The following is a 24,828-nucleotide window of genomic DNA, read 5'->3' as shown; positions in this document are numbered from 1 at the left end:
TATTCTAAGTTTGAGAATAGGCTACACCAATTTATGGATACAGGTATGTATGCTGTGTAGCAGCATGTGTGAGTCATAAGATTAAAAACATCATTGTTCTTCTTCTCGGCCATTTCCTAATCAATTTTCTATGTTGGATCTTTTCTGCTGGACGTTTACTGGTAGATAGCAGAAAAAGCCAAAGATAGTCAAACATTTTCAAATACCGTTTTCGATATCAACATTTACGTTTCTATATTCAATATCGATATTAGCTCCGATATATCGATATTGAATACCGCCCAACACTATATGTAACCAATTAATCTTAGCTTTTTCTTTTTTTATTTGGTGGATCAAGGGGACTTCTCTTAATCCAACCTACATGCTGTGTGATTTTAAGCCAATCTTAAAATCACAAGTGTATGATTTTGGAAAAGGGGGGTGAATTTAAAAAAGGTGAAATCGGATAATTCACACAAAAAGTGTTAGACAATTCTTGGAAAGTATTATAAGTTGAGTTTTTTTTTTTTTATGAGGAGGCAAGGGACTCATAGCCCTTCCCTCTGTGGACGTGTCTGTGGTGAAGTTTTCGAAGAATAGGGAGCCAGAATATTGAAATGAATAAAAACAATGAATTTATAAAAAAGACATTTGAATGTACAATAAGAAGAACTTGTGAATTCTTTGCTTTTTGTTAAAAAAAATGCTTTTCCTTACAGATTTTGATTCAGAAAGCGATGCATTTTTGAAAGGAGAAACTTGAATTTCTTAAGAACCTGATAAGATTGGAGGAAAGTGAAAGAAAATGTACTATATTTAAAAGGGTAGAGTTTGAATCTAACACAGACATAAAAAAGATCATATAACGCTTTTTAAACTGCTGTGTGGGAGTCGAATTGAAGAAAATTATTTATACATCTTATCGGCAGAATTCTGAAAAATACCTAAAACTAGTCTTGGACCATTTCTGAATTAAAACTAGCCTCTGGAAAAAGACTCTAAACACACCTTTCAACAAACCTTTTTCCAAATACACAAAGACATTATACGCCTTGGTTAGTATACTTTTATATCTTCAGAGGATTGTTCACGCTATTAACACTACCTAAGCCATTCACAATGAGATTTTGCTAATACGAAGATCTTGCTAGCCCTAATTTGAATCAATCAGATGTTTCATAAAATCTTTCAGCCAATCTGAAATTCTACAAAAAATAAATTGGTCCTAGCGCTAGCTAAATTTTGGTATTGTTGAAACTAGGTATGGAAGATGTTCTTAGCTGCCAGTTGCAGAATTCGACAGAAATCTAAAAGCTGCCAACACTTTAGTAACACAACTTTTGTTTTGACAGCTTTTCTTTAAGTAAAAAGTATCTTTATATGCAAAAATGGTATTTTCAGACAAAATCTACCAACTAGGCCGTGAAAACTACCTAGTAGCATTGCTACTATGCTACCCCACTTTTTGCATGGCGGAGTTAAGCTTTGTTGTGAAAGGGCCTTAAGTGAATAATCCACTCGTTCAGTTTCTTGGTATCTAATGTCGCATATCATTCGCCTTTACCCTGAACAATTAAGATTCCACCTCACTTCCCTCCCAGATGGCAGCAAAATTAGTCTCCTAAATAGCTTTGTACTTTCTTCTTTTTTCTGCTGGGTCAAGCGTCTATTCATATTCCTCGTAATCCATGAAACTCAGAACTAATGATGTCTGATAATTCAAACATTTTTCAGTTATGAGTGATGTTTTTTTTTTTAATATTATCGTTTTTTTTCAGTTATCTAAGGATAAGGCGCTAAAACAACTTATCGAAGAGAAGGAAAAATACGAAAAAGAATTCATAAGTTTAAAATCTGATGCTAGAAATGCGCATGAAGAGGAGAGAAGCTTAAAGGTAAAAAAGGTTAAAGGTTAAAAGGTTAAAGCTTAAAGGTTAAAAGGAGGTTAGCTTTTTAGTAGTTTCTTGTAATTTATTAGATTTCTTGTTGTGTTGGAATATGGATAATAATCATATAGGGTTTAACCATTGCTATACATTTTCTTAAACACAGGGCTCCATTTCTGCCTTTCTAAGTTTGAAAAGGTGTATCTTAAGAAACGGTAATATCATTATCATTATAAAGACTACTTATTTACAATAAGGTAAGACTACTTAAAGTTGGTCCCACATGCAAAGCTCAGGAACTATCTTCGTTGATAGTGTTTGAAACTCGGATTATTCAACCTAGCCAGTTCAAGAGTCGGTTAAACCGTTACGTTTTGGAAAATGGTTGAATGATTTAAATTCAAAGTTACTTTTTTTATTTATGTATTTTACTTTTTTATTTTTTTTCAATTTTCTTTTAATTATAAGCGAAGTACGAAAACATTGTAGTAGTAGGTTATAAGGATGGAAACAACCATCAAACACAAGACACCAGGTTTCTCACCAGGTTTTGGAAAGCGATCAATTTTATGTTCAAAGTTTCGTGGCAGTTAAGTTAGATGAGGAATTCGAATATAGGGACTGGAGATTTTAATGAAGCCAGCTATAATTTTTTTTTTTAAGCCGGCTTTTATTGCTTTAAATTTCATTGTATATTGATGAGACGGTTACGTTTTGCTCAGGTTATTTTAAGCAGCCAATGCAATTGGCCTTTTTTGGTCACCAGACAATTGTTTAAATGTGGGCTAGGCTTAAGACACATTTTTCCAACTTCTGTAAATGTACAACCAACAAGATTCTTTAGCATTCTAAGATTCCATAGGTAGGAAGCAGTTACACACTACTTGATTCCTTTTGTGTTCTTTCCGAGTAGACTAATCAGCTCATTCATAAATGTGTCTGATGATCCCATATAGCCCTAATAACATAGCCTATGATGTTTTAATGCCCTGATTGCAGTGATGAAAAAGAAGATGTGGTGGACTATAAGTTTCCAGTTTAGGCTTTTCAAAAATAACAGCCTAATTTCAATGGTGTACATTTTATTTTGCTATGATGCCCTTTGAGGAGCTTCAGGCTTTTTAAAAAATAACTGCAAATTTGCTTACAAATAATATTTTATTTATAAGACTGATGTAAATAGCCTATATAGGCTAAGCCTAATTACCATTCCTGAATGAGCTTCTCATTAAACAGTTTTTTTTTTAGAAATGTATTTTAAACTTTTGGTTACTATGGGCTGTTTGAGCCCAATTAAGGGCTCAAACTGGAACTTTTCTTAGAAGCAATTATAGAATCAGGAAAGAGAATAAAAATGGCATCAATTGATGTATTCACCTTTTTCTGAGCAAAATTATTCAAATATGCATAAATTTACTTGAAATTCGGGGAAAATCTCCCCCTCCACAGAATTTATTCCGTTTAAAACTCTCTGCATAGGCCTATTAATGATGAGTTTAGGCTACTGTAAAAATAAGTGTTTTAAAATTTCCCCACACATAATTGATAAACACAAATATCATTTTTTTTTTCAAATATCAGGTTTTCCATAATAGAGTTATTTCCTGAGTTAACAAAGTTGCCATTACCCTGCATTTATGCAAATTAGCTGGTAGATTTATGACAGTTCATATTATTGACTTGCCAATTAGGTGAATGTATCACTTGATGCCTTTTTTTATGCTCTCTACAAATGTAGGCTAATGATCGCTTCTATTGGGGATTCAAATTTAAGCACTTTTTGACCTAACCTAGACTAACCTTATTATAAATAATTCTGGCACTGAGAAAATGTAGCCTTATTTTTCTCAAAAACGACTGAGAAAAGATAGCACTGAGAAAACATAGTATTATTTTGTTGGAAATGAGCAATAACTCTTACTTTCATTGAAAATGCGTCTTTTTTAAGAGCTCAAAAAGCGCTTCAATTTGAGTTTGCAGTAGAAGCGATTATTATATTCTTGAGGAGCGTAAAAGGGGGCATTGATTCGTATGTTCGTTTTATTGGTGAGTCAGTAATGGGAACTGTCATAATTTTACCAATTAGCCTTATTAATTTATATGTATTATTTATAATACTTATTTTATCTATAATATTTATTTATAATTGTGTTCTTTCCGAGTAGACTAGTTAGTTCATTCATAAATGTGTCTGATAGTCCCATATAGCCCTAATAACATAGCCTATGATGTTTCAATGCCCTGATAGCAGTGATGAAAAAGAAGACTCATAATTTATTTATATATCTATATATATAAAAATAAGTTGTCTGTCTGTCTGTGGATGGATCAGGTGACGTCACCTGAAAAAACTGGATCAGGTGACGTCAAAACTGAAAAAACTAAAAAAAGGCAAAAACTACAAAAAAAACTAAAAACTAATAAAAAAAATAAAAAAGCTAAAAAACTAAAAAAACTAAAAAAAGGCAAAAACTACAAAAAAAACTAAAAACTAATAAAAAAGCTAAAAAACTAAAAAAACTAAAAAAGGCAAAAACTACAAAAAAAACTAAAAACTAATAAAAAAAATAAAAAAGCTAAAAAACTAAAAAAACTAAAAAAAGGTAAAAAACTAAAAAACTAAAAACTAAAAAAAACTAAAAAAAAGGAAAAAACTGAAAAATAAGCTAAAATAAAGGTAAAAACTAATAAAAAACTAAAAAAAAAACTGAAAAAACTAAAAAAAGGCAAAAACTACAAAAAAAAAAACTAAAAACTAATAAAAAAAGTAAAAAAGCTAAAAAACTAAAAACACTAAAAAAACTAAAAAAAGGTAAAAAACTAAAAAAAATAAAAAATAAAAAAAAACTAAAAAAAAGGAAAAAACTGAAAAATAAGCTAAAATAAAGGTAAAAACCAATAAAAAACTAAAAAGAAAAAAAGGAAAAAACTAAAAAAAAATTTCATCTAAAAAACTAAAAAAAACTAAAAAAGGTAAAAACTAAAAGAACTAAAAAAGAAAAAAAAATAAATGACGACACTCAAAGAGAAAGCGACCAGGACAAAAGGAATGTTCGATTAGCAATCAACAAAGTACCGGGACACAGGGAGTATAAATGAAAAAAGCTAAAAAACTAAAAAAACTAAAAAAAGGCAAAAACTACAAAAAAAACTAAAAACTAATAAAAAAAATAAAAAAGCTAAAAAACTAAAAAAACTAAAAAAACTAAAAAAAGGTAAAAAACTAAAAAAACTAAAAACTAAAAAAACTAAAAAAAAGGAAAAAACTGAAAAATAAGCTAAAATAAAGGTAAAAACCAATAAAAAACTAAAAAAAACTGAAACAACTAAAAAAGGGCAAAAACTACAAAAAAAAACTAAAAACTAATAAAAAAAGTAAAAAAGCTAAAAAACTAAAAAAACTAAAAAAAGGTAAAAAACTAAAAAATAAAAAAAAATAAAAAAAAAATAAAAAAAAGGAAAAAACTGAAAAATAAGCTAAAATAAAGGTAAAAACCAATAAAAAACTAAAAAGAAAAAAAGGAAAAAAATAAAAAAAATTTTCATCTAAAAAACTAAAAAAAACTAATAAAGGTAAAAACTAAAAGAACTAAAAAAGAAAAAAATAAATGACGACACTCAAAGAGAAAGCGACCAGGACAAAAGGAATGTTCGATTAGCAATCAACAAAGCACCGGGACACAGGGAGTATAAATGACGACCAGGACATAAGTAAAAAAAAAAACTAACAAAACTAAAAAGAAGGTAAAAACTACAAAAAAAACTAAAAAGAAAAAAAAACTAAAAACTAATAAAAAAACTAAAAAATCTAAAAATCTAAATAAACTAAAAAAGAAAAAAAAGGAAAAAAATAAAGGAGAAAAACAAAACTAAAAAACGAATGTATATACAGACCGGGACACCGGGATACAAATGACGACCGGGACACAGGGAATATAAATGACGACCGGGACACAGGGACACAACTACAACGGGGACACCGGGGGAAACAGGGGGATATAAATGACGACCGGGACACCGGGACAGGGAATGGTCGATTAGCAATCACCATCAACAAAGCTCAAGGGCAATCATTAGAATCATGAGGTATAGATCTGAATACAGATTGTTTTCCCATGGACCATTATATGTTGCATGTTCAAGAGTCGGTAAACCTGACAATCTATTTATATGCAAAGACAATGGGACAGCAAAGAATGTTGTATATTCGCATATATTTATATATATAAATATATATATATATATATATATATATATATATATATATATATATATATATATATATATATATATATCTATATTCACAGGTGGGACATAGGGACACAACTACAATGGCGCGTAACTATTATGGCGCGTAACGACTTACGCGCGCGGGGGGGCTTGGGGGGGCGCGAAGCGCCCCCACCAACTAGGTGTTGGGGTGGCGCGAAGCGCCACCCCAACAGCTAGTATATATATATATATATATATATATATATATATATATATATATATATATATATATATATATATATATCTTATTAATTTATTTTGATTGCATATGCAAAGAGCCAGGAAATGATTTGCAAATAAGATCCATTTTGTATAGAAGTTTTCCTTCCCAACTTCCTCTTGCTGGTAAATGTTCCCCATGTGTAAGGTGATGATAGTACTTTTCATTTAAAAAAAAAGTATTAGGTTCAATTCAAAATTCAGTGAATTTAATGAAAAAGAAATTTATAATTTTGGTAGTGTGTTAGATGACAGAATTCATAATTAACAATCAAGAAGAAAAGCATGAAGAAGGCCTTGGGAGGAATTTTGTACCTAAAAACTTTGCAAGAGGGTACTCAATGATCTCTTAAAGTTTATTGGTGATTACACAAACATCACAAAGATCCCATGATTACACATATCATAGTAATGCATACAGGTAAAGACACACACTTTGATATTTATTTATTTAAAACAACAACAGAGTAAGCCATAGGCTTGTCTTATTACAAATAGATAATAAATAAAAAGAGAATAAACAAGAACTCTACCCCTGGGTATTGATTGGTACCACAATAACAAATCAACCCCCTAGGCTGATTGCTCTACAAAAATAAGCAAATACATCAGAATGCATGAAAAGACAAATTCATGAAATTTGCCCCTGTTTAGGGGTACTGAGTGAATAGATTATACAAATGCCATGGTTGCTATATATTGCCCTTCATAAAAACAGGGTCCAACCATGGCTGTTTTGAAAGCTGTAATTCCATTATTTAACGAATCAATTTAAAAAAGAACCTTTCTTAAAATCCTTAAAACCTAATCTAAAATGTAGTAACTAAGTGCAATCTACCCTTCCTGAATTGGAGAGATAGTAGGCTCAAACATCTTAGTCTAGGCAAATATTTCAAATAAGGAACAAATTTTGATGCCTGATATAGATAGATATATGATGGGAATTGGGAAATATATAGAAGATCAGAGGCAAATCTCCAGCATTTTTATGGGGGGAGGAGCCAAGAAGTCCGTCCATGGATTATTCTTTATGGTTGATTGTGTATGGATATGTTGTTTGACCTATGTCATTGGATGGATGAGTAGGGTTAAGGCCTCATTCAAGTACTGATTTGTATTAATTACTAAAGTAGGAAAACAGAAGATGAAGTATTCATCCCATTTTTTAGGGGGGGGGGAAATTGGGTTTGCATTTAAAGTCATTAAAATAATTTTTTTTTGTTTTTTTATGTTAAGGTTGATGATTATGTCCTTTGGGCTTTAATGCACAGTTTAATGAATAGCAGAAGTGTGGCGATTGGCGAGTTATTAAGTAAGCCATATATTTACATGTGGAAGCTCGTATTAACTGAATCTGATACAACATATGACAACATACGAGAAAGTTAATATAGCTTTAAAAGCTCCTACGTAGGTGAGGGGACTTTGAGCCCCTCCTTCAGTCCTAAACTTTTAGGCAATGTTTCCAATCATCTCGTATTTAATCCTTATAATTTTGAATAGAAAAAATAAACTCTGGGCAGCTCCGAACTTATTTTTCCATCTTCGGATGTGATTCTATATACGGCATTGCGGTGGAATAAGTGTTTCGATTTGATATCGCTGTCATTGTATGTTTTGACATTCTCTGGTTTACTAGACACCCTTTCACAACTAGTCCCCAAAGCTGTACCGAAATAAAATATGGCTGTGGTGGACGTAGTTACAGTCGGTGGCGGTGCGCCGCTGACGTGCCAGAAAATTCCACTGGCACGCTGCTTAAAACTGATGGGTGGCGCGCCGTCAACCGATCGGCGTTTGTTGTATTTTACAATTTCTTTCCTTGTTTTTTAAAAGTATCAAAAACTAGATTGGTGTCAGTTCTTTTCGGAATTCGTTCTAAGCAAGGGTTCTTCAGGTCCATAATTCCTTTTCAGCTTCGTTACCATGACCAAGCCTCGGACAAAACAAGGATGATACATCAGTTTTAACTTCTTCCAAACATTCTTTGAATTTAATTGACTGACAGTGAGACCTTAAACTGCCGGGAAACTGAATTAATCCGACAAAATAGGGAATTAAAACTTCATTAATTCGTATTTTAATATAAACAGAATTTTCCAAGGGATTTGAAATCGAATAATAAAATCGTTCAGGAGTTTTCTTCCAGATGATTTTCGAACGGCTAATTTTGGGTGAATTCAACTGAGGCTGTATTCAGATTTCTCTTCAGAGAGATTGGGGCTTGCAAATTCATTTATTTGCATATCTATCATTTTTTTTTAACCAATCGGACCAAAGTTTTGAGGGAGGGGGTTCAAACGTTTTACCCCCTATAGTTGCGCCCCTGAATTTATCGGATTCCTACTTCCTCAATGTACATGTGTTATTTCCACCCTTGCATCAAAATAAAGGTTGACAATCTTCAACTTGGCATAATCTCTACAACACCATGTCAACCTTACACAATAAAATAATAATTAATTGTTTTTAGTAATTGCAATTAGTTGATTAACGATTATATATTGTTAATTTATACAATTATAATTAACAATGTATAATTATTAACAATAATAAATTGTTATCTTCTCTATGTCTTCATTTTTCTGGCCCTTACACAACAAAATAATAATTAAATATTTTTAGTAATTGTAATTAGTTGATTAACAATTATATATTGTTAATTATTTAATTATAATTGATAGCATATAATTAATAACAATATTTAATTGTTATCTTCTCCGTGTCTTCATTTTTATGGGTCCTTACACAATAAACCATACACAGTAAAATAATAATTAATTGTTTTTAGTAATTTTAATTAGTTGATTAATAATTATATATTGTTATTTATATATAATTATAATTAATAACAATAATTAATTGTTATCTTCTCTGTGTCTTCATTTTTCTGGTCCCTACACAATAAACCATGCACAATAAAATAATAATTAATTGTTTTTAATAATTTCAATTAGTTGATTAACAATTATATATTGTTAATTGTGTATAATTATAATTAACAGTGTATAATTAATAACAATAATTGATTGTTATCTTCTCCGCGTCTTCATTTTTCTGGTCCTTTGATTGAATTCATTTATATATTAACACTGCATTCATTTATGATTTAATTTGACTTTCACTGCTATAATTCATTCACTGAATTAAGATTTTTGTTTGGTAACATTCCTTAACCTAATCATTCATTCAATTTGTCCAATTGGATAAAAGGATTGTTGATTCGAGCGTTTTATCCCGGGAAATCGTTGAAATTTGAATCTTAACTTGCCTGTTGAACCGAAAAGATGCCCAACGGGTAGGTTAAATAAATAAAGAAAATAATAAAAAAAATGCTTAAATCAAAAGCCAAAAGTGACCATACCAGGGGGAAGTTTCTCCTTAAATTTGTTGGCCTATGTTCGTATCTTTTACTCAGAATACCGAGGTGTCATCTAGGGGATAGTCAGATATTGATCATTTAAATATAAATCATATCCTTGATACTCCTCTTGGCATCGGACAAAAATTTCTAGATGGCTGTTTTAAACAGAATGGTCTAAATCCTCAAAATAGGCCTTGACAGGGGACGAGGTTCATGCTAGTCTATAGGGCAAGGGCACCAAATTATGTTAATAACCTGTTTACAGACGGCTTTATCCCTATGTCATAGTGTAAAGGTGGTCACAGGGGTGGCCCTTTGGTGAAACCAAATTGATACTAAGACTGATAATATTTTTGCAAAATAGAATCTTCAGGTCAGGTTCTAGGGCCCAATATCCCTCCTTCCCCGAGAATTTAGATACATATACTTGAAACCTCTTAAATCAGAATAATTCAGGGCTTGCCGAGACCCTCTTCTCCCCCAAACCTCGTTTATCTAGATTATAGACATTCTGCAACTAGAGCGATATATCGTTCTCTCAAATAGGCTGCTGGAGAGCCCTCTTTCTTTCACTCTCTATTCTATCTCTTTAAATTTATATTTTTCGAGCCTTCGATTTCTATTTTTCGAGCCCTCTTTCTTTCAACTTCTTATAGATAATTTTCTTCTTGTTGCTCCACTTTCTTTTGCTTGTAAATTATTATTTTATTTATCATTATTATTTATTATTATTTTATTTATATAAATTATTTCTTGTAAAATATAAGTGAATTATTATTATAAACATGTTACGCCTGTTTCAAAACCTGCTTCAAAACTGTTTCAATAAATTTGATCATTAAGTCTGTTTTAATATCATTAAAGAGTGTTTATTTCATTTTTTAATCGCTTTTCTCATACACTTGTTCTAGATACAGTTAGAAGAATGGTAGAAATCTTGCACCTCATTGAAACCAGAATTCTTTCAAGAATGGTCTTAAGGATTGGTTACATGGAAAAAGAGAAGGTGGCCTTAAAATACACCCTCCCCCTTCACGTGGTTCGAACCAGTATATACCTGTATTTTCAATGCTCATTTTTTCTGCGTCTTATTAATTATCTATTTTACCTTGTTGTGAGTGTTACTTATAACTGTTTGGCCTTACCTGAAAATCTTTGGACTAATCCAAATTTGTCAATGGCTTGACTCTGTAAGCTCAACCAGAGTTGACTCTAATGCTCTAAATGGGTACCTGGAGAAATCTGAGAGAGGTAAACAGGAAGGGTGTGCGAAAGCACAGGATGGTTGGCCCCCAGTTCCCATTGCACTTCCTGGCTGAAGGGCCAATAAACGGAGATCAGCACCGCCTGTGAGCACTCTTAAAGTCCGATGCCGTATTCTTTACCTTTAATCCAGATATTGTCGTTATTACCTTATTGACGTATTATGGGTGTCACTTGAGCATATGATTTCAAACCTAAAATGTGTATTGATGTTTCTCGAAATAATGACATGAACTCGGAACCGAACTTCAGTCAAAAACTCATCGTAGTTCGGAAATTGGAAGCTTAAGTTGTGATAATGTTCTTAGTAATAAATGTAAAAACATCTAGAAACCTCGGTTATTAGAAGATTTATTGCAAGATCTAGCAATAAAAAAAAAGAAATAAAAATACGACAAAAGTTAACAGTTTTCATAGTAGAACAATGCGGAAAAAAAGGAGAATCATCATACATTGATGCCACAAACAAATACATTCATAATTGAAGGGGGGTTGTCTTTTTCACATGCGCATCAAGAAAAAAAGCCAAAAATAAAGTACATCGAATAGATACTGGCTGGTCAAGTCTTTTTTAGCAAAGCCAAAAATCAAGTACATGGAGCAGCTACTGGCTGGTCAAATCTTTTTTAGCAAAGCCAAAAAAGCCAAAAATCAAGTACATGAAGTAGCTACTGGCTGGTCAAATCTTTTTTAGGAAAGCCAAAAAAAAGCCAAAATCAGGCACATCGAGTAGCTACTGGCTGGTCAAATCTTTTTTAACAAAGTCAAAAATTAAGTACATCGAGTAGCTACTGGCTGGTCAAATCTTTTTTAGCAAAGCCAAATAAAGCCAAAAATCAAGTACATCGAGTAGCTACTGGCTGGTCAAATCTTTTTAGCAAGTGCAAATATCAGACAAACAACAAATTAACAATCCGTGCTAGAAAATGTTCAAATTCATGAAAATGTGAATAATTGCAACAAAACTAGACTGGAATCTTTAGGATCACCTCTCGAGAGGAGGGTAACGTGATGCTGCGGTTCCTTCCACTCAAACTCTGTAGGCACGGTGATTGAACTGTGTGTAGCTGAATTAAGAGTAACGTTAAAAGTGTTGCAGGAGCTGGTGTTTAATTGTTCTGCAGGATCTGATCCGTTGGATTGAAACCTTATTTCTTATTCTACAAGTAAATTCCTTTTGCTGGCTAGGTTTTGCTATTTGTAAATCACTATTTCTGGTCTATAACTTAGCTCTTTCCTATCTAGGCTATACTCCAGATTTTGTGATAACTCTGTACGAATAAACATCGAACATTACCATTATCAAGGCCGTATCCAGGAGGAGGAGGGAATAGGGTATTTGACACTTCTCCCGCCCCGAAAGGTTTGTCCGACTCATAAAAGCGCAACAAAAATTAACATTAACAATTTTGATGTGTTTTTAAAGTTTTTTTTTTTTATAAAACCCCACAAAAAATTTTGGATCCGGTCTTGACCGTCATCGTAAATTTTCGCTTACCTTTCTTAATTTTTCTGTAATAGTAAATTAATTACTGAATATTATTCCAAAATTTCTAACTTACAGTGGAAACTCCAAATGATGCACCATTGTGCCTTGGTCGATTCCACCGTCTTTTCTCGAAATTAGGTTCAGTTTCTCGTACTTTTATGTCTCTTAGTGCTTTTTGATGATTTGTGTCTTGATGATTTTGTTTTTCTTTTTAGTATTCTTCTGCTTTTGTAAAATCGTGGGTAGAAAATAAATTATTATTAATACTTGTTGCTTTAGAAGTACATCATATAAATCCGAGGAGTAGATCTGAAAGTGTTTCGCCCCTTTTAGAGTTGTTTATTTTTCGTTTTCCCTTTGTGACTTTAAAGTCCGTTTTCCTTTTGTGATTTTAAAATATTTTTATGTGGCTGTTTGTTTATAGAACAGTTTTGTATTTCAGGTTCAAGTATCATCATTACAAGCCAAATTACAGGAGTCACAACAGCAAATTAAAAATCTCGAAGACAGGTTGAATTCTGCAGATAAGGTAAGGGGTTTAATAGTATAAAGGGGTTTATTATAGGGCCCACAAGGCTGTAAATGCATAGTATGTTATATGCATTTAAATTTGGTGTTGTCAAAATTTTTTTTATAGAATGGATTCTTCCTGCCTTCTTTGTAAGCCAAAAAAAAAAAAAAAAAAACCGTTGTAGTCTATAGGATCTGAACGCATGACCTCCTGTATACTAGACATCTGTCCTTTAATGGTACTGTAAGGCTGGAATCTGTACACAATACGTACTTAATACCCAGTGTATAAGTTTTAAACATGTATGTGCGTACTGTATGCTATAAACATCACCACTGTAATGGTATGTCCAATGAACGTGACAGACTATGATGAACATATGAACGTGACAGACTATGATGAACATATGAACGTGACAGACTATGATGAACATATGAACGTGACAGAATGAACCTCTACAGTCCACAGACCAATCCCCTGCAGAAGAAACTTGTTTTCGATTAGATACATCATATGTAAAAATCGGATCTTCTTGGGTTTTACAATTGGTAGATACGTATTCTTTCATATATTTTTCTTCAGAACCCGTTTTTTGCTATTGTTTCTGTGCGACATTGTAACCAAATACTATTTCTCCAAAATTCAATGTCCTTTTGATTGTGCTTGGATTTCAGACTTTCGAACTTACCAACATATCAGGGCCCATACCCTTCTGATCATATTAGGGCTGCTACTTCGTTACATTTTGACTTTGCCGAATGTAAAACTCCCGTTGTCGTTATAAAGATCAAACATTGAAAATCCTTCTCACGAAATTTTACTAAAACGTATAATTTTTGTTATGGTGTCTAAGGACTCTTTTTGGAGCATTTGACTTTGTAATGCTAATTTATTACGAGAATTTATGTTTTTATATTTTTTCAATCAATTTATTAATACTAAAAGAAAAACTATTACAAAAGTAAAGCTTGATAATTGAATCTCGATCTTTCTTGCAGGAAGATTTTGACCTTAATGCGGCGTCAACTTAAGAAAAATAAAATAAAAAACTAAATAAATAAATTTTGGCCAAATTAATCAGACACGACGCTAGACAAATAATGTTGTTTCATTTGGTTTTGCTTTAGGTTCTTCTAATCAGCTTTGTCCTTTTTTTTTAAAATGCAGCTAAATATTATTTATGGTGAATTGCATACCTTATAATTTGAAAATTCTTGTTTTTATTGAGTATGATATATTTTTTTAATATTATTTTGATTTATCTATCGCTTGTTTTTTCAAACAGTTCGTGGCAACGAACCGTTAGTAAGGAGCGACTCGCCCCAATACTTACTGAAATTCGAAAAAGCAGAATTCTGATAACGAATTAGCTTTATATGTTGATTCCAAATATATAAGATTCTTTAAGTTCAATATTACCATTCAAAAGCTACGAGCCTGAAGAAAGTTGCTTGATTTTCGGAAAAGGAATCATATCGAAAATTGGGGTGCAATTGGGGCTGGGGCAATTGGGGTTGCAATTGGGCTGAATCTGATGGTGCAAATCGAAAATTGCACCATCAGATTCAGCCCATTAGAGAACTGTACTGTATTGGTCCTAAGCTACTATCTGCAAAATGTAGAATTTGGTGTACTTTGCCAGAAGAAAGATCACAGATGCGTGTTTATTTATTTTTTTCCTAGGAGTGATCATATCGAATCAATTGTCCTAGAAGATCGGGAGAGGACTCATTTGAATGGAAATTAGAAGTTCCAGTACCCTTTCTAAGTGATCAAAATGATTGGATGGCAACAAGCCTCTCCCCCTCCAATGCCCTTTGTTTTCTCAAAGTCATCCGATTAAAATTTTGACAGAGTCATTTTGTTGATCTGGAAAGATCTTATAACTTTGTCTTTTGGGATGACCTGACCCCCCCCAAAGGCCCCAGAGAAAGGGCTGCAATCTCTGAAATTTGCCTATTGTTTACCTATAGAATTTGTTATTGGGAAGAATACTGACCTTCTTTCTGGGGGGAGGATGGCTCTGCGGAAAACAATTTTCTACTTGGAGAATTTATCGTTGGGAGGGAGGTTTCCGGAGTCGAACTTTCCAGAGAAAATTTTGCATAAGTCAATTGGATCTGACTGATTCAATGATCAGTCAGAGCGATTATTTGCTTTATCGTGCGAAAAGGTTCTTGTGTAGGAAAAATTCTGCTTCTAGTTTTACCTTGTGTTATAGCAGGAGACTCTTGCTCTATCGGTGTGCCATCTTTGGTTTCTCCACTGGCACATGATTCCTCAGCGTGGCGGTATCGTTGTGACTGGTCAAAGATTGACCAAATTCAATTCATTGAGTCGGCCGACTCGGTTCTAAGTAAAATTAATGTCCCATTTCACCTCCTTCAAAAGTCAGTCCAGTTGCCAAAGAATGAGGTCCTGATTTGTCTTGGTATATATTATGCTGAAATATGTCATGCCCTCCACTTTGCCGAAAAACAAGCTGTCTCCATGCAACGTGTCTTCAAAGGGATTGCTACTGGATGGTCTACAAATCCAGGTCTTTTTACTTCCTTTGGACAAGCAGGATCTTTACGAAGCCGAAGTTTTCCAAAATTCTTGCTCATCATCGTAAAGATCTTATTAATAGCTGTACTGCCCGTGCAAAGCAAGATCGAAATATGGTATTTAAATTTATATCCTCATCAGCATCCCCTTCCTCGTCACCGTCCTCAGCTGACATTCCAGAAGCTGAATGGTATGCAAATTACGAATCTGATTTTTCTGCCCCTGATCAAACAGTTCGTGGTAACGAACTGTAGTAAGGAGTCACCCGGCTCAATAGTAAACGAAACTCTAAAAAACGGAATTTTGATGCTAAAAGATACATCAAAAGAATCGAATTTTTATGCTGATTTTAAATATATAATTTTCATCAATTCATCAAAAGTCATCAAAAAGTTACAAGCCTGAGAAAATTTGCCTTATTTTGGAAAATAGGATGAAACACCCCCTAAAAGTCATAGAATCTTAACGAAAATCACACCATCGCATTCAGCGTATCAGAGAACCCTATAGCAAAAATTCAAGCTCCTATCTACAAAAATGTGGAATTTCGTATTTTTTGCCAGAAGACAAATCACGGGTGCGTGTTTATTTGTTTTTTTTGTTTCCCAGGGGTCATCGTATCGATGACTTGCGACATAGAATGTCGCAAGAGGGCTCATTCTAACGGAAATGAAAAGTTCTAGTGCCCTTTTTAAGAAACCAAAAAATTGGAGTGCACCTAGGCCCCTTCTCATGCTCATTTTTTCCCAAAGTCAACGGATCAAAATTTCGAGATAGCAATTTTGTTCCCCATAATCGAAAACTATAATAACTATGTCTTTGGGGATGACTTTCTCCCCCACAGGCCCTGGGGGAGGGGCTGCTAGTTACAAACTTTGACCGGTGTTTATATACAGTCATGGTTATTGGGAAGTGTACAGACATAATCAAGGGGATTTTTTGGTTTGGGGGTGGGGTTGAGGGGAGTGGGCTATGTGGGAGGATCTGTCCTTGGAGGAATATATCATGAGGGAAGAGAAATTCAATGAAAAGGGCGCGGGATTTTCTAGCATTACTATAAAAAAAACAATGAAAAAATAAACATGAAAAAGTTTTTTCAATTGAAAGTAAGGAGTAACATTAAAACTTAAAACGAACAGAGATTATTACGCATATGAGGGGTTCTAAAAATACTTTAGCATAAAGAACGAGGTATTTAGGAGGAGATAAATACCTCACTCTTTATGCTAAAGTATTTTTAGTAATTTCAACCATTTATTCTACGGTCTTTCTGATTCAGAGGTCACTCTTAAAGAATTGGGACAAAACTTAAGATTTAGTATAAAGAGCGAGGTATTAACGAGGCGACAAACCCCCTCATATACATAATAAAAATATAAGAATATAAAAGTTTGTTACGTAAGTTAATTCTTAAGTTACGTATATTTTTTACTAATAAAAACGTTCGTTAAAAATTAAAAGTTCTAGTTGCCTTTTTAAGTAACCGAAAAATTGGAGGGCAACTAGGCCTCCTTCCCCACCCCTTATTTCTCAAAATCGTCTTATAAAACTAAGAGAAAGCCATTTAGCCAAAAAAAAAGAATTAATATGCAAATTTCATTTTAATAATTTATGTGCGGAGAGCCAAAATCAAACATCCATTAACTCAAAAACGTCCAGAAATTAAATAAAAAAAAATATAGTTTTTTAACTGAAAGTAAGGAGCGAAATTAAAACTTAAAACAAACAGAAATTACTCCGTATATGAAATGGGTTGTACCCTCCGCAATTCCGTAAAGCGAGGCGTTGAGGAGGCGACAAGTTTTAATGTCGCTCCTTACTTTCAGTCCAAAAACTAGTTTTTTTTATTTAATCCCATCAAGGAGCAATCTTATGAAGTAGCTCTGGATCAGTTTCTGGATGCTCAACCCGATGAGGATTTTGTGGTCAATACCCGTTTTGTCGAAGATGCCTTCCAAAACTTAAGATGGATTTCCGGGAAAACCTCTCTACACATGTTTTTTTTTGGCATTACTTGGGAAAGGATCAGAAATTTTTGGCACGAAATTAAAAAATTCAATTTCTGAAACAATCAGAAATTAAATAAAAAAATATTTTTTTTTTCAACTGGAAAATAGGAGCAATGTTAAAATTTAAAACGAACGAATATTTTTCCGTGTATGAAAGGAACTACCCCCTCGTTGATACTCTGGTCTCTTCTCTTAAGTTTGACCTTATCTGCCATTCCTTTAAAAACGACTCCTGAAACAAAAGGACCGTTTAATTAGAATCAGAATCATTTTCTAAAAGCACTAAAATCTTTATCGTAAAGGGTGAGGTAACGAGGAGGGGGCAACCTCTTTAACCTATGTAGTAATTTTGTTCGTTTTAGGTTTTAACGTTCCTCAGCTTTCAGTCGAAAAACCGTTTTTTTTTTTTTTTTTATGTAGGCCCAATGCCATTTCTTTTGATATCTTTATTAGCTTTTGTGTAAATGGATAACAAACAATTTTTCAGTCTTATTTTTAATTTCTACTTTATCTTCCTATTTGATACTGGAATCGAAGACTAGTAAAAAACCTGCCAAATATTGTTTTTTCTCTGCTTTAATGTTTGAGAAAATCAAACAAGAAAGTCTCCAATAGAAAAAATAGAATCAGGTTTTAAGAGTCATCTCAAAAAAAAGAAAACCATTCAAGTGTTTTGTCAAAGAAGGGAGGCAGTCAGAAGAGAGTAGTTCGATGACGCATGGTCGTAAATTTAGTAGCCAAAAATGAATTGCAAATAATACAAATGTAGAAAATAAACAGTTTGAGCACCAACTATTGAATGTTTTAACCCCCCGTTTGCTTAGGTATTTTGCTCCACGGTACACATAATCTATTGCTCTGAGGTTGCTAAAACATTCTATAAAGACCTGGCAAAGAGCCAGTTTTTAAAAAGGCAGCTGTAAAATCTAGCCAAGATGATACAATACCCAATTTTACATTTTCAAAATTTCACCAATTTTACTATGATACAATACCCAAATTTAGTAGCCAAGAATGAAATGCAGATAACACAGATGTAGAAAATAAACAGTGAGTATCAACTATTGAAAAATTTGACCCCCCGTTTGCTTAGGTATTTTGCTCCACGGTGTACATAATCTATTGCTCTGAGATTGCTTTTATATCTATTTGTTTGTTTCTAGCTACTACAGTCGAAGAAGAATCCAGATGGACCTTCACTTGTCCAACCTGATTTTAAAAAGAAAGGGGATCTTTCAGTTAAGGAAAATATTCTACAAAGACCTGGCAAAGAGCCAGTTTTTAAAAAGGCAGCTGTAAAATCTAGCCAAGATGATACAATACCCAATTTTACATTTTCAAAATTTCACCAATTTTACTATGATACAATACCCAAATTTAGTAGCCAAGAATGAAATGCAGATAACACAGATGTAGAAAATAAACAGTGAGTATCAACTATTGAAAAATTTGACCCCCCGTTTGCTTAGGTATTTTGCTCCACGGTGTACATAATCTATTGCTCTGAGATTGCTTTTATATCTATTTGTTTGTTTCTAGCTACTACAGTCGAAGAAGAATCCAGATGGACCTTCACTTGTCCAACCTGATTTTAAAAAGAAAGGGAATCTTTCAGTTAAGGAAAATATTCTACAAAGACCTGGCAAAGAGCCAGTTTTAAAAAAGGCAGCTGTAAAATCTAGCCAAGATGATACAATACCCAAGCCCCTTATTTTGCCTAATATCCAGCCACCTCCAGGTGTCAAGAATTCAAAGCCAAATGACTTCATGCAAGGGAAGGGGGATAGTTACAAGGATATGGCCAATCAGTTGGGGCTGTCTAAAAATGAAGCGGATGAAATAGTCCCTGGTGAAATTGATGGAAGGGAAGATGGTCCTGAAGGCGGGAAAATGAAGGCATATTTAAACGAGGGACGTCCAGACGGGGATCAGCTTAGGGATCTTTTACCAGAAATTGACAGGGAAAATAAAGTAAGTAAATATTAGATTACTTCAAAAGCGGGATATGAAATAATGGTGTTTTGTTAACCTTTATTTCTTATTTACTATTTGAAAATATTCATAAGTATATTATAATATCCAAATACGCGTTTAATATCACTGTGGTCATAGCACCGATACTGGGCATCGCGTTTAAGCATGCTCGGAAAACCAAGTAATAAGATTTTTAGGTAAATAATTCCATTTTTATGAATCAAGTGGTGACGAACTGTAAGGAAGGAGCGATACCGTTCAACTATAAGCGAAACTAAAAAAAGGAATTTTTATGTCAATAAATATAAAAAATTGTTTTATTATGATGATTCCAAATATATAAGATTCATTAAGTTTTGTATTACCCATCAAAGATTGCGAACCGGAGAAATTTTGCCTGATTTTCGAAAAGGGGGAAAATGTCCCATAAAAGTCAAAGAATCTTAACGAAAATCACATCGTCAGATTCCGTGCACCATAGAACCCCACTATAGAGGTTTCAAGCTCCTATCTGCAAAATTGTGGAATTTGTATTTTTTACCAGAAGAAAGATCACGGATGAATTTTCCGCTGGTGGATTTTTTTTACGAGGAGAATTTTTCATGGGAAGGGATTTGTGGGGTAAATTTTTCAGGAGAAATTTTACACTAGGGGAAATTTGCCAGAATTCCTATGTGAAGTTCTTTTTATTTGTCTTACTTTCGCTTTGCCCACTCAAATTTACATGTGAGACGTTAAGGGTAGATGTCTGGGATGAATTTTACCGGGATTGAATTGTGTAGAGGATCTTTCCATGGGAGGGGGATTTTTTGGTAGTGGTGGAGCCGAATTTCTCGGACATTATTTACAAACAATCATAAATTAAATTAAAAAAAAGTGTTTTCAACTGAAGGTAAGGAGCAACAATAATACTTAAAACGAGCAGACATTTTTACGTTTGTGAGGAGTGTTGCCCCCCCCCCCCCTCAACACTCGTGTTGAGGAGGTAAATCTTACCTAACCTCTAAGCACCTCTATATATTAAATATTAAATAAAAAAATACACACGTCATAGTTTTTCTCGCTCAAAACAAGCAAATCAAAACCAATCCCAGAGAGGAAAACCGGTTTCTGTCAGATCTTACACAGCGTAATTATTGAGTGTGTTTCGTTTAACAGAGAAGTACCCAAAATCCTATATGTGTGCGAGGGTCAAATGTAAAGAAAATAAGAGGCTATAAAAAATGCATATGTGATGTAAAATCAAAACTTATGTTTTATTGGCTTGCATTAAAAAAATCTGTAAAAAATACATAAGAAAATTACATAAAAGAAATAATAATTAGCGGTTAGAAATAAATGGTTAAAAATTGAATTTCTAAAGAAAAAATTAAATTCACAAAGAGTAATTAGCAATTTCTTGTGACATATGAGAATGAACCTCAAAATCTTTAATTAAGAGACTCAGCATCATCCACGACGCCGTCACAAGGTTTCTGATATTTTGAATTTCCAAATGTATTTTTATATTATGTTTTTATATTATATTATTATTATTATTATATTATATTTTATATTATAGAGATTTTTAGAGAGAATTTTCATATTATATAATATTTGTTTTATATAATATTTTTGATGTTTATATAATATTTATAATATTATATAATATAATATTTATTTTATATAATATTTGAAGATATTTTTATATTATATTATTATATGTTCATATATTTTTAATAAAAGAAATACATTTGCCACTTCTAATTTGAGAAATTACTTGAAATGTCTCGGGAATGGCTCAAGAGATGGTTGTAAAAACATTGTGGGAGTAGGGGCTCAAGTAGATTTTAAGTATTAACTATCATCGGAAGACCCAACCATACTAGATTCGTAGCTTTTTTGTGTGATATATCAAAATAATTTTCACTTAGCCAAGGGCGTATGATGAAAATCTTTCCATTTGGGGGAAGGGGGTATTTCATATTCAATACCTTGGACTAAGCATACAAGTTGCAATTAAAGAATACGAATAGGAAAAAGTGCTTCTAGACAGAACTCGTAATATGGCAGGGGTTTATAGGCGCTGAAAGATAAATTGGTGGTGTTGATTCAAGCACCCATTCAGAAATTATTACAAAGGTACCGCATGGTAGGAAAGTTGAAAAAATTGATAGAGCTGTGATTTTCAGGTGCTTTTGGGTATAGTAAGGGGGAGTCTGGGGCAAAAGAAAACCAAATTTATCGTGGGGGAAAGGAGTAAGGGGCTAAAAACATTTGTCCTCCATCCAGAAATTTTTTTTTTTTAGCTATAAAGCTCCTATGAGGATTACAAGTATGCGCTGTTAAGCCGCTAGATAAATTGCCGTTGGCGATTCAAGCACCCATTCAGAAATTATTACAAAGGTATTACAAAAAATTGAACCCCCCAGTCATGCTCATAAGTCTTTGAAGAAAACGTAATACAAAGAAAACGTAGAGTGTAGGAAATTCTAGCTACTGGCCTGGGTGGACAGGGTGCCAAATCGGCGTTTCGGGTTCTGCGTCTTTTTTCCATAGACAGCTAGAAAGCCTGTCGCTCAGCCCTGCGGCACCGTGAATCGAACTATGGGCTCCGTATTGCTAAACAAGGCATCAATCCACTGCGTCTTCACATGCAGGAGCTTCCCGAGGGGGTGGGGGACGGCATCGCCCCTAAATTTTTTGGTATTCGGGAAATTTTCGCCGGTGGTGAGAATTTCGGCAGAAATTTTTCAAAATTCATGATCACTGTAGAAAATTTAGCAGAAATCAGGTAACGATTTCGTAAAGTCTACGAAGTTTGCCCCTCTCCCCAGTGAAAAGAGGCTTGCAACGTTCCTGATATGAGGGTGCAACAGGCTAATAACTGTTTTTAAACCTTCGAATTTTGTAAAATATCCATTGCATCACACTTACAAACAATAAAAGTATATCGATTTTGACAAATATATTAGAAGCTTATAATATATGAATATTAAAGGTTTAAGGTTAAAAATTTAGTTTTTTGCATTTTTATTTAGCAGTTACAAACTTAAATTAGCAAATTGACATTTCTATTTTACAGTTGCAACTTTGAAATAGTCATTTCAAGAAGTGTAAAACACACATTAAAAGGTATATTAAAAGGTACATTAAAAGGTATATTAAAAGGTACATTAAAAGGTATATTTGAAGCTCCTCTATTTAATAGACAAAAATACCAGCTGTTCCATAAAAAAAAGTTTATATAGACACCTGCAAATATAACTATGCTATATTCGATAGATAATATAGATAATTATATATGATAATGTATAATATCTATGTTATAATATAGATAATGTTATATATTCGACAATGTTGAATTTTACTATGGGTGGTAGGATGATTAGGGAAAGAAGGGTGGGTTTGGGAGGTAAGGGTGGGCTAGGAAGTACGGGTGGCTAGGAAGGTAAGGGTGGGCAGGGGGTGAAGTGGGGTTGAGAGGAATGAAAGGGGGGAAGGAGAGTTGTGTATTAATGAGTAGAGAGATTGGATTTGTTATTATAGGTAAGTAGATATGTGGACTTTGGCGCGAATACAAACCCTCATAGATTTTCCCATAGAATTTCCAAATTCTATTTGTTTATTTGTGAATGTTGAAATAAAAAACTTGAACTTGAAAATAAACGTTTACATGTATTTGTTTATATTTTTTTGTTATAGTATTGTATTGTTGTTGTTTTTTATTTTGTTTTTAGCTGTGACTCTAAAGTGTAAATTCTACCCATGTAAGCTAGTGATGGTCATTTTTTGGAAATAAGTACAATATTAGTACTACGAATATTATGCTGATTTTGTCCTTACAAACCGCGTTATAGTCATACAATACCCCCCCCCCCCTTTATAAAAAAGACTAATTTTACTACGACTATGAAGTCAATATACCTTAAGTCAATATACCCCTTTGTTTGGGTTACCAGACTTGAAAATTGATTCTTTAAAAATTGTTAAATCACTCCGTGCTTCTCAGAGCATTTCTATTGAATTGTAATAAAAAAATATACACATGACATTTTCATACAGCTTGTGTGTAAATATTGTAAATTTGTAAACTTTTGTAATGTAAAAAATGTATATTGCTCTTGTAATTGAGAATATTGTGTGGTCACCCAGTGAGTTTGTCTGTTTTGTACTTGACAAAGTTTCGAAAAGCATTTGTTCTCCTTTTCGTTGTTCTAAGTATCAAGGTCTGGGACACATAACTCCCACCTGTGAAAAAAGTGACAATTTAGTACATTGTCAAGGATGGAACAATAGAAAAATCTTAGAGGGGCAATGCGACAAGGGCGCCAAGAATTTACTAAATTGACAAGTTTATTTAAAAGAAAGAGTGACAAACAGAAAAAAAAAACATGGAATAAGGTGCAAGAAAGAACCGGAGGGAGGGGGGCTGGAGTCCCCCCGCCCTCTGGATCCGTCAGTGGCCATTGTATTCGGCTGCGTAGTAACAATAGACAAAATTTGTGCATAGCTCAAATTAAATATGCCAGCTGTGGAAGTGGAGGACGTGCAGCGTTTAGTGCGGAATTTTATTAACAAATCCGTCTTTACTAAATGGTTAAGAGCGTAAAACAAAATAACTCTTAACCATCAAGTAAAGACGGATTTGTTAATAAAATAAATCAAAAACAAACAAAATAATTCACATGAACATATAAAAAAACAAACAAAGAAATTATTATTTCCCCTAATTAGCAATGCTTGATAGTTAAGAAGAGAAAACAAATCATTGAGCAAAAAAAGGAAAAAAAAGAAATATATATATATATATATATATATATATATATATATATATATATATATATATATATATATATATATACTAGCTGTTGGGGTGGCGCTTTGCGCCACCCCAACACCTAGTTGGTGGGGCGCTTCGCACCCCCCCCCCCCCCAACCCTCCCCGCGCGCTCAAGTCGTTACGCGCCATATTAGTTACGCGCCATTGTAGTTGTGTCCCTGTTTCCCACCTGTGAATAGAGATATATATATATATATATATATATATATATATATATATATATATATATATATATATATATATATATATATATATATATATATATATATATATATATATATATATATATATATATATATATATATATATATATATATATATATATATATATATATATATATATATATATATATATGTATATGTTTTTAACTACGTAAAACATGCGAATATACAACATTCTTCGCTGTCCCATTGTCTATGCATATAAATAGATTGTCAGGTTTACTGACTCTTGAACATGCAACATATAATTGTCCATGGGAAAAACAAT

General features: G+C 33.0%; 1 protein-coding gene across 1 annotated transcript; it reads left to right on the top strand.

Annotated features, from left to right (window-relative positions):
- Positions 1 to 1,718: 1,718 nt before the first annotated feature.
- LOC136033638 (uncharacterized) lies at positions 1,719 to 19,543 on the top strand. The gene is made up of 3 exons (XM_065714451.1): positions 1,719 to 1,877; positions 12,918 to 13,004; positions 19,082 to 19,543. Exons 1-3 carry the CDS (start codon positions 1,719 to 1,721, stop codon positions 19,526 to 19,528), a joined length of 693 nt encoding a protein of 230 aa, XP_065570523.1. The 3' UTR covers positions 19,529 to 19,543.
- Positions 19,544 to 24,828: the final 5,285 nt, after the last annotated feature.

This window comes from Artemia franciscana, chromosome 1 (assembly GCF_032884065.1).
Source record: "Artemia franciscana chromosome 1, ASM3288406v1, whole genome shotgun sequence".
Lineage (NCBI taxonomy): Eukaryota > Metazoa > Arthropoda > Branchiopoda > Anostraca > Artemiidae > Artemia > Artemia franciscana.
Note: the sequence above shows the minus strand (reverse complement) of the source record. Positions and strands in the feature narration are given on the sequence as shown.

Coding starts and splice junctions, on each gene's coding strand:
- LOC136033638 (XM_065714451.1), top strand. CDS start 1,719: ATGAGTGATGTTTTTTTTTTTAATATTATCGTTTTTTTTCAGTTATCT. Junction 1,878..12,917: donor AAGAGGAGAGAAGCTTAAAG/GTAAAAAAGGTT, acceptor TTTGTATTTCAG/GTTCAAGTATCATCATTACA. Junction 13,005..19,081: donor GGTTGAATTCTGCAGATAAG/GTAAGGGGTTTA, acceptor GTTTGTTTCTAG/CTACTACAGTCGAAGAAGAA.